The sequence below is a fragment of the Enhydra lutris genome, unplaced genomic scaffold (assembly GCF_002288905.1).
Source record: "Enhydra lutris kenyoni isolate GAN:26980312 unplaced genomic scaffold, ASM228890v2 scaffoldscaffold23, whole genome shotgun sequence".
In the NCBI taxonomy this organism is placed as follows: domain Eukaryota; kingdom Metazoa; phylum Chordata; class Mammalia; order Carnivora; family Mustelidae; genus Enhydra; species Enhydra lutris.
In genome coordinates this window covers 11,719,402-11,730,471 of record NW_019154107.1, presented here as the reverse complement: position 1 = coordinate 11,730,471, position 11,070 = coordinate 11,719,402, and the positions used below count along the sequence as shown (strand labels likewise).

At 44.0% G+C, this 11,070-nt stretch overlaps 1 protein-coding gene across 1 annotated transcript; it reads right to left on the bottom strand.

The window, feature by feature from the left end:
- Window positions 1-1,458: 1,458 nt before the first annotated feature.
- LOC111150372 (MAGE family member B3) lies at window positions 1,459-2,529 on the bottom strand. The gene has a single exon (XM_022507812.1). The coding sequence runs from the start codon at window positions 2,527-2,529 to the stop codon at window positions 1,459-1,461; it is 1,071 nt and encodes a 356-aa protein (XP_022363520.1).
- Between the last annotated feature and the right edge of the window lie 8,541 nt (window positions 2,530-11,070).

Sequence of the window (11,070 nt, the reverse complement as noted above, 5' to 3'; positions counted from 1 at the left end):
TTCTTACTCTAATTTGTGCCCTGGAGTTTCAACTCACTACGAAGAGATTTAATTTTTAATCCGGGGATGTCAGGAACTATACAGTGCTCTAGAACAAAGAAAACTCTATCAGACAAAACAGTGCTTAGTAAGAAATGCTAAGTAATAGTTCCCCATTCAATTACTTCACCCAATGGTTGACATAAGGTCGACTTCCTTAGTGGATGCAACACAAAGCTCCTAAAACACATTTCAAGGCCGCCAAAAGCACCTTCCTCTCAGCTGCCCTTCTTTCCAAACCCCTCTGACTCTCATTCATTCAACCACCAGTAGAAAACTAGACCTTGCCTGGAGTTTGCCAAATGACAAACAAGGTAACCTAATTTGAATGATGTGTTAGTGGAGTGGGTCCTGGTTCCCCCAGCCCAGGGCCAAGGGTGCCAGTCCAGTGGATTCTGGGCATCCACTAAGGGAGTACTCCATTATTTCTCAGAAACTCTCCAGAGATGATGTAAATACAACCTCGAATTTGCACACTGCCTTTGCCTGCACCAGGGCAAGAGCACAGGACACCTTCCATCCCCTCCCCAGGTGATTTCTCTCTGGCTTTCGCACCATCCCAAAGTACCTGGCAAGGGCAGTTTGCCATTCTGGGCCCTGCTCCATGCAGCCAACTTAGAATTGCCTCCCACTGAGGGAACTGCAGGCTCCAAAGGCCCAAAGGGGCCCTGCTTCAGGGCACTGACACTTAACTGCTCTAACCTGGAACCACCTCTCTCCTGTTTTAGCTCATCTTTTCATGAATCCTTTTGGCCTTAGAGTATATATTACCATTTTCCCTTATATGATAGATGCTTCTCCACTCTGTAACTTTATGCTCAGTGTCTCAGTCTTTTTCTCAGCTCTCCCAGTGCCAGTATGAAGCCTTCTGAGAGCAGATGCTCAGGCAATGTTTGGGGAATAAATGAGCCTGAAGCATGGCATCTAATTCATGAAGGTTTAATTCTACACTCTTCAGTTAGTTAAGCACATACTGTTATTTAGAACTTTATAAAACACAGAGTAAAGAGGATTAGGAAGTCAAATACCAACCATCTTACGATTTTCCTCTGTATCAATTTCATATATTTTACTACTTTTTTTTTCACGTTTTCAAGGGAACGCATGCACCAATGCCATGTTACGTTGTACCAGATTATTAAATAAGATGGAAAATTTCCCAATTTGTTCTATGAAACAGCAATACTCTTAACTCTTAAACCTGATAAACAACAATAAGTGAGACCAATGTAACTCATGAATTTAGTTTATAATGCTAGATAAGCCTGCATTTTGAAGTAACATTTGAAAAAGAGCAAAAAATAAAAATGCTGATGAATCTCCAAATTACCCATACAGAACAGGAGCACAGAGGTATTATACACTGTGTTCCCTCAGTCACACCTTGCCCTCTACTACTTAGAACACTGACTGCTCCCTTCAGCCACAATATGAAGAACCTGCCTCAACTTCATTAGGCGTGGGAGGTGCTGCTAGACATTCCCTGGAACAGTCACTGGCCGTGGCACCTGTCTCGGCCTGTCGTGTAACCATGGCTTTGACTCGTTCTTCCTCATCTCGCAGAGCCTCTTCATACCAGGAGTGGAAGGCACTGGGGACGGTATGATTAATCTTGGCCCAAAACTCTAGCACTTTCATCTTGCTGGTCTCGGCGTGGGCTCTGGGACCCCATAGGAACTCGTAGCGTGCAGGATCACTGTTGGGCACCTGCCGGTACTCCAGGTACTTAAGCTTCACCAAATCCTGGGTGATGAGCTTCTTGGGTTCCCCAAATATGAAATGCCGCTTCCCTGCAAAGACTCTCATTTTATTCAGGAACTCCCAGATGTTCTCCTCGGTGGCACAGTTGCCCTTCATGAAGATCACACCCAGGAGATTCATCAGAAGACCGGTCTTGGGAAATCCTCTGCCACGGCTTATAGTCCCATTGTTAGGGAGGTCCATCTTACTGACCAGGATATAGGAATGCTTGGTAGAATCGACTTCCTTTAAGTCAACACCAAAAACCACTTCCAAGTTGAAAGAAGCTCTTCTGAGGATCTCAAGGAAGCGATTTTTGTACTTTTTATTGACAATCTTCAGCATATTGGCTTTTGTGATGGGCTTTTTCCTTTTGTACATATGCATCAGGAACTGCACCAAAATACCCGTTGCTCTGGTTAAAGGGTCTCCTTGAGACTGCACAATGGTGAGTGGGGCCTGGGAGGAACTTGGCTTTTTCTCAGTTTTGCGGTTGCCTCCTTTATATGATCTTGTGGGAGAAACGTCTGTAGGCTTGGTGGATGGGGCTCTCTCAGACCCCTTGAGAGTGCTACGTGACCTAGCTGCAGGTTTTCTGTGAGTAAGAACACCAAAGGGCGGAGGGGCCAAGGAGGGGAAGGCTTTCTCCTTGGCTACAGTGGCCTGAACACTGCTCTGATGCAGGATCCCACCTTGGGCTTGGTGGCGTTTCTCACGGGTGTGGAGCTTACTCGTTTGTCCCCGAGGCATGATGACTGTGGCCAGGGGCAGCAGGTAGTAGTGTGGGCAGGACAGGAGGTAATCTGGGCATGAGAGAAGAAAAGATGAAAGGGAGCACCTTCTACAGGGAGAGACCACCTTGGCTATAACCAAGGATGCCTCTGCAGGTTTCTGTGAGGGCACGGCTCTGGGAAACCACAGGGCTCCTGTTATGATCAACCTGTACTCTGAGAATCCTGTGGAAATAATTAAAGTGAGCCTCCGGGTGCAGCCTGCAGCCCTGGTTGGTGCTTACTGGGGCTGAAAGCAGCAGAGGCAGGTCCAGTCCTTGTGAGATCCTCTCTACTCTGGAGTGTGAGGATCCTTTCAGTTCATATTCAGGACCATCATATCAACTTTTGTCAAGGCTCAGGCCCTCTCCTCTGTGCTGCTCTAAATTTACATCTCAAACCCAGGCCCTCAACTTCTTGGGATCCCTCAGGAGGAACGAAAGGGGCACCTTGGCCCATTATTGTTGCCTCTGCCCACTACTGTCACCAACTGCTAACAGTTCTCTGGGACTCTCTATTCTAGAGTCATTGGGGTTCTCAGTCCTCATTCAGTGTCCTCATCTTGGCTCTAGGTAGAGCCTGGGACACCTTCCTCTGCTGGTCTGGTCTTTCCCCTCAGACAAAAGCTCTCACCAACCTGATACCATCAAAAATAAAGTAGGGCTCACACACCCCTGACTTCTATGCCTGGGATCCTTAGTGCTGTAGACAAGGGGGGTGCTCTCTGTTGTCTCTTTTTGGGGTGTGAGTACCATCACTCTTCATTCAGAGTCCTCATTCTGATGCCTGTGAAGCCCACAGTCCCTCTCTGCAGAACTGAGGCTGCTCAATTAATCCAACAGCCTTGCCTCTCTGGGACTCTCCAGACAGAAATGAGGGGGGTGCCTCAGTCTAAGAAATATTTGTGGTTTTCCCAGGGCTGAGAGAAGGGTCAGAATTTATGAGATAGACTTTTTAGAGTTGGTGCTCCCTTTAGTCTTCACTCAGGTCTCTGACCTTAACTATAGGTAGGACTTAGGACTCCTGCCTCCAATACACTAGCAAGACTTGGGCCTTCTGCCTCAGAGCAAATCCCTCAATTCCCAGTCCCTAGAAGGGAAAGTCAGGGTCCTCCACATAGGACTACTCCCACCTAGAGCCTCCAGGAGGCTCTAGTACAGGGATGCTGCTTTCTTTAACTGGGGAGAGGCCCCTCATAAGTACTCAGGGACCTCACTTTCACTGCAGACAGGTCCTAGGTCTCCTCCATCTGCAGGACCCAGGCTACTCCTTTAGACCAAGGCCCTCCCTACCTGAGACTTTCCAGGCAGAAAATCTGATAGCTCTGCTGGGTCCTACCAGAGTCAACAGCAGTACTGAGACTTAGTGGGGCCCCACGTGTTATGGATCAGGATGCTTCCCCCAGTCCCCACACAAGGTCCTCACCTTGACTCCAGGCTAATCCTGAAAATTTACCCTCGGGGGCCAGAGGCCTCACCCACAGACAAATGATCTCACTTCCTGGAAACTGAATCGGAAGTAAAGATGAGTCATATCCGGTCACAACTGCCTAGGGTCTCTAAGGGCTGAAAGCAGGGGCAGGGCTCTCTGAGACACTACTGTTCTGGAGCTGGTGGTCTCTATATCCTCGCTTAGGGTCTTCATTTTGGTATCTATCAGAGCCTGGGACTCCTCCCTCCACTAAATTGAGTTCACCAAGCTCCAAACAAAGCCTTCACTTCCGGGAGCTCTCGGGGAGTGGGGAGCGAGTGGTTGTCAGGGCCTGCCTGGAGACTCCCAGAACCATATGCAGGGGTAGAGTTTTCTGTTGCCATCTCTACAGGGAAGAGATCCCCTCATTAGCTCTCAGGAACCTCCCCTTGGCTCTCATTAGGGCCTATGTTTCCTTCCTCTGGAGAATCAGGGCTACTCTCTAAGACCAAGGCCTTCTTCCCTAAGAACTCCCAGGCAGAACTCAGCCTAACAGCCGTGTCAGGAGCTTCCATTGCCGAACCCAGGGGCAGTATTTTGTGGGACCACCTTTGTTATAGGAGGGGAAGTGGTCCCTTCACTTCACATTCAGGTCCTCACCTTGACTTCAGAGAAGTCCTGAGAACCCACCCTCGGCGGAACAATAGCTATGCCCACTGGTCGATGTACCGATCTCTGAAGCGGAAGTTCAGATGAATCATATCCGGCTATGGCTGCCTGGGGTTCTGAGGACTGAGAGCAAGGACGAAGCTCTGTGGGATCGCAGTGACAGATACCAAGGTGAGGATCCTGAGTGAGGACCTAGGAACCACCAACTTCAGAAGACTGTAATCCCACGAACTTGTGACTCCTCCCACTACTGACCCAAGTCAGCCAGCCCCCAAAGCCAGCCCTCACCTTCCTGAGCCCCTGGTGAGAAGTCAGGATGCACTGCTTCTGCCTACCCTTGCCTCAGGCCCCAGAGACTTGAAAAGAGGGACAGGACTCTGTGAGCCTCCCTCTTTTGGGAAGAGATTATCTCATTAGCACTGTGGGTTCTCACCTTGACTCCAGTTATGGCCAAGACTTCTCTCTCTGCAGAAATGGGGCCCATCTTGTTAAACAAGGCACTTCCCTCCCTGAAACTCACCAGGCAGAAACAAAAAGGATTCTCAGGCTTATAGCTCTGCCTGAAGCCTCCCACGGTTAGGAATGGGGGCGGGAGGTTGTAAAGCCCCCTCGTTTGTGGGTCTAGCAATGTCCTCTTTACTCACTTAGGGACCTGACCTTGCTCCTGGTGGGTTGTGTGACTCCATCCTCTCTGACCTGAAGTTACTTTACTGAGATCAAGGTCTGCTCCTTCCTGAGACCTCCCAGGTGGAAGAGTGAGCCACATTAGGCCAGGGATGTTTGGGTCCTGAGAGGCAGATGGCAGAGTCAAGTCTCTTTGGAACACCACTGTTCTGGAGTTGGTGGTCCCCACATTCATCACCCAGGGACCTCAACTTGTTACCTATCCAACCCAGGATCCTTCCTCTACTGAAGTGTGACCATTCTCCTTAGGCTAAGACTCTGACCTTGGTGAAAACTTGGAGGAGTAGAAGAGGGGATGCCCACTCTGATTGCCCTGCCTGGGCCATCTAGGCCTGAGACCAGGCTTGGCAGTTCTCTGAATGACCCCCTATAATGTGGGGTGGTTGTCTCTGCAGTCTCTTTCATTGGGGTTCTCTCAGATCAAAGAATTCCTGGGAAACTCCACATCCATGCAAACTGGAGCTGTGTCCCTAATGCAAACCTTGCAGGTTCCTGTCCCTGACTTGATGTGAGATAGGAAAACCGCAACATAAGACAGGGGACCCAAGAGAGAGGTGGACAAAGAAAATGATGCTGATTTATCCTTTTTTATCAGTAGTCAGCCTACTGGGTGATTTCTGGTTCAATTGATTTACTTCCTAACAGGAAGGAGCTGTCCAGGATGGTTTTGTGATTCCCCAATCCTTAAGGTATCTAATACTGCATATGTAGATCATCATCTTGTCACTGAGTATGATCTGTTTCTCCTCTTTGTTCATGGCTTTGGTTTACTGTGGTATTCTTAACTGCTTTGGCTATGCATTCCAATCCAGTTCTCTGCACATAGCATCCTTATTTCCTCCACTGAGGTACATTTTGAAGTATTAAGGAACACAAGGTTGGCTTTGGGCAGAGAAGAGTGGAATGATCATCGTGTGTTCAAGAGATATTCAGACCAGGAGTCTAGTCCCAGCCCTGTCACTTACTGACCCTGTAAACTCGAGCATATTGCCAAACTCCAAGACAAAGAAATCATAATCAACCACAATGCTGTTTAGCGATGCCAGTTATGTAATATATCCTCACTGGAGGATATAATATACAGTGTTTGTGGGAGAGATTTTCCTAGTTGGATATAACTTAAAGTTCTCAGAATTTTTGTCAATGACCTGTATTTTCCCTAACATCCAGCTGCCCTTCCATCTAAATCACCATTATTTTCATTCTTTCAATCATCAGGGTAAGGACTGCCAGTCCAGTGGATTCTGGAAACCCCACCTCAAAGAAATATCATCCCTATTGCTCAGAAACTCCCTGGTGATGATGTACATAGAACATCTAGTCCATGCACTGTGTCTTGGGCAAGAGCACAGACACCTACCACTCCTCTACCACGTGGAGATTTTCTCATTTTAGCCACAGTCCCAAAGAATATGTTAAGGAAAAACTTCCTTTGCAGGCTTAGTTTTTCATCCCTGAGGCCCTCCATGTGAGGGTCTGGCCCCTGCTCACCGCTCCCATAAGCCTCATCTAGCCCACCATGCAATCTTACTTGAAATTGCCCCTCGCTGAAGGGATGCAGTTTCCTAAAGCTGCACACGGCTTTGCCCCTGGACTTTGGTACCTGACTGCTTTCAATTCAAATCTCTTCCCCTCTTCAAACCCCTCTCTCTCTTTTACTTGTTCTTTAGGTCACAGAGAGTATATCACCATCTCTATATGATAGCAGCATCCAGGTGCTACACTTCAATGAGCAGGGGCTAGAACTTGTTGCTGTTTTGAGTTGCTTTTTTTGTTTGTTTGTTTGTTTGTTTTTAAGCATCCCCAGTACTAGCCTGAAGCCTTCCAAAGAGCTCATTTTCACTTAAAGATTGGAAATAAATGAGAGTGAGCATGAGGCCTAACTCACCAACATTTCATTTCTCTTATACACCTGAGTAATCTAAGCAAGTTTATGTATGTAACTTCTACTTTTATGGAAGAAACACTAGAAGGAACTAGGCAAACCAAGAATTGACAATCTTTTCCTTATTTATACTTTTTTTCCTCTTAATGCTTAAATATTTATAAAGTGCCTACAGTGTACTAGGCACTGTGCTGAGGCTACAACCCCAAATAGGACAAACTATCTGCTTCTTTAAAAACTACTTTATTCAGGTATGACTGACATACCCAAAGCTGTACACATCTAATGTCTACAGCTTGATGAGCTTGAAGGGAAGTATACTCTTGTGAACCACCACCATAACCAATGCCATAAACATACCCATTACTTCCAAAATTTTCTCTTGCCCTTTTTATTATTTTTCAGGAGTACGGTAACAATTAACATAGTATCTACCCTCTCAGCAAACTTTTAAATAGCCAGTATGACATTGTTATCTATAGATGCTACACAGTGCATTTCTAGGACTTATTTACCTTATACAACTGAAACTCTGCATTCCTCACCCAGTACCGCTCTAATACCCCTCCTCTCAGCACCTGGCAGCCACCATACGATTCTGATTCTGTCAGTTTGACTATTTTAGATTCCTTATATAACATGCATTTGTCCTTTTGTGTTTGGCTTATTTCACTTAGCATAATGGTTTCCAGGTTAATCTCTGTTGTTGCAAATGGCAAGGTTTCCTTCTTCTTAAGGCTGGATAATACTCCATTGTATGTATATGCCATATTTTCTTTATACATTCATCCAACAATGAACATTTAGGTCGTCCATGTCTTGGCTATTGTGAAGAATGATGCAATGAACATGGGGTGCAGATATCTCTTCAGGATCCTAATTTCAATTCTTTTCGATATAGACTCAGAAAGAGAATTGCTGGATCATATGATAGCTCTACTTTTAATTTTTTGAGGAACCCCTATACTGCTCCATAGTGGTTGTGCCAATTTACACTCCCATCAACAGTTTAAAAGAGTTGTCTTGCACTAATACTTGCACTTATTCAGCTTACTCTCTACTTGGGGAGAGAGCAAGACAATAAGCTTTTTGATTGTTGTTGTGCTAAGAACACTTAAATGTGAGAACTACACTCTTTAACAAGTTTTTAAGTGCACAAAAAATATTGTTAAATATATGCACATTTTTTTCAAAGCACACTGTTTTTTCTTTCTAAAAAAGTTTTTAAATTTCATTTAAAATCAATTAACACAGTGTATTGTTAGTTTCAGAGGTAGAGTTTAGTGATTCATCACTTAGGCACAATGTTTTACAGCAGATCTCTAGAACCTAGTCACCTTGCATAACTGAAACTATGCCAGTTCAGCAACGTATCATTTCTCCCTGACCCGCAGCCCCTGGTCACCACTGTTCTACTCTGTGTTTCCATGTGTTTGGTTATTTTGAATACTTTATATAAGTGGAATCCTGCAGAATTTATCCTTATGTGATTGGCATATTTCATTTAGAATAATGTCACCCAGAGTCATCCATGTTGTCCTGTGTAAGAGGATTTCCTTTGTTTTTGAGGCCAAATATTTTTAAGGCCACTGTATCTATATACCACATTTTCTTTATCCATTTATCTACCAATGGAGATTTGGCTTGTTTCTATACCTTGGAATTATTTTCAGTAATGGTGTAATGAACACAGGAGTGCAGATAACTCTTTAAGATACTGATTTCATTTCCTTCGGGTATACACTCAGAAGTGGGTTCGTTGAATCATGTGGTAGCTCTAATTTTAATTTGCTATGGAACCTCCAAACAGTTTCTCCATAATGGCTGTAAGAATTTACATTCCCACCGGGGCACCTGGGTGGCTCAGTAGGTTAAAGCCTCTGCCTTCGGCTTGGGTCATGATCCCAGGTTCCTGGGATCGAGCCCCACATCAGGCTCTCTGCTCAGGGGGGAGCCTGCTTCCTCCTCTCTCTCTCTCAGCCTGCCTCTCTTCCTACTTATGATCTCTCTTTGTCAAATAAGTAAATAAAATCTTTAAAAAAAAAAGAATTTACATTCCCACCAATGGTACACCAGTTCCCTTTCTCCACATTCTTACCAACACTTGTTATTTCTTGTCTTTTTGGTAATAGCCATCCTACCTAACAAGTTTGAAGTGATATTGTTTGAGGGGTTATGTTTTTTTAATTGTTTGCTACTGAGCTGTATGAGTTCCTTAAATAATTTCGATATTAGTCCCTTAGATATATGGTTTGCTAATATTTCCTCCCACTCCACAGATTGCCTTTTTGTTGATTGTTTCCGTTGCTGTACAGATGACTTGGTTTGATGTAGTCCCGCTTGTTTGTTTTTGCTTTTCTTGACTGTGTTTCTGTTGTCATATTAAAAAAAATCTCTGCCAAGATCAATGTCAAAGAGATTTTTCCCTGTTTTTTTTCCTTAGGAATTTTATGGTTTTAAATGTCATTTTTAAGTCTTTAATCCATTTTTCATTAATCTTTGAGCATGACATAAGTAGCTTCCAATTTAATTCTCTTGCATGTGGACATTCAGTTTCCCAATAGCATTTAACTTAAGAGACTATCCTTTCAACCATTGCATATTCCTGGTGGCCTTGTCATTTGATTACTTGACCATTTATGCATGGGTTTATTTCTGGACTTTATTCTGTTCTATTGGTCTATGTGTCTGATTTTATACTAGTAAAACACTGTTTTGTTTTTTGTTTTGTTTTGAGAGAGAGAGAGAGACTGAGTGTGTGTGTGTGTGTGTGTGTGTGTGTGTGCGTGCTCATGCACGCCCACGAGCAGGGGGTGGGATAGGGATAGAGGGAGAGGTAGAGAGAGCATCCTAAGCAGGTTCCACGCCCAAGACAGAGCCTGATGTGGGGCTTGATCTCACAATACTGAGATCATGACCTGAGCCAAAATCAAGAGTTGCTTGCTTAACTGACTGAGCCACCCAGGCACCCCAACACTGTCTTCATTAATATAGATTTGTAATAAAGTTCGAACTCAAGAGGTATGATGCCTCCATCTTTGTTCCTTTTTCTCAACATTACTTTGGTATTCAGGGCCTCTTATGATTTCATATGAAATTCAGGTTTTTTTTTTCTATTTCTATGAAAAATTCCATTGGAATTATGATAGTTATTGCATTTAATCTGTAGATAACCTTGAGTAGTATGATTTTTTAAAATATTTATTTTTTCCATAAATGAACATGGGATAGCTTTCCTTTTATTTGTGAGTTCTTCAGTTTCTTCCATCAATGTCTTATTGTTTTCAGTGTATAGACATTTTGCTCCCTTGGTTAAATTGATTCCGATTTTATTTTTTGAGACTATTTTAAATAGAATTATTTTCCTAATTTCTTTTTCAAATAGTTTGTTGTTAGTATATAGAAACACAACTGATTTTTGTGTTTTGATTTTGCATCCTGCAACTAAATACATTTATTAGCTCTAACAGTATTTTGGGTACATGGCATTACCTCAATCTCTTTCCCCCACATGGAGAGAAGTCACAGTCTCTCTTGGGGCTCAGCTGTGCCAACTTGAGGGAGGGGCTGATGCCAGTGAAGTCTAATTGCGTTCCTGCCCATCTCAAGTGTGGCTCATCTCAGTTTTATGCTCACATGTACTATCACATTTTCTTAAATAGATTCTGGACCTTTCATAAAGGAGTTTGTTACTTATATCATAGTTAACTGTACTTCTGTGGGCAAATAAGTGCTGGAAATTCTTATTCTACCATCTTGCAGATACCAAAACCTTTTTTTAAATTTCTTGATACCAACAATTCTACCACGAGGTTCATTTACATTTGCAGGAAAATCCCCATTCATATGACATGTTATTTTGCTCTAGATCAC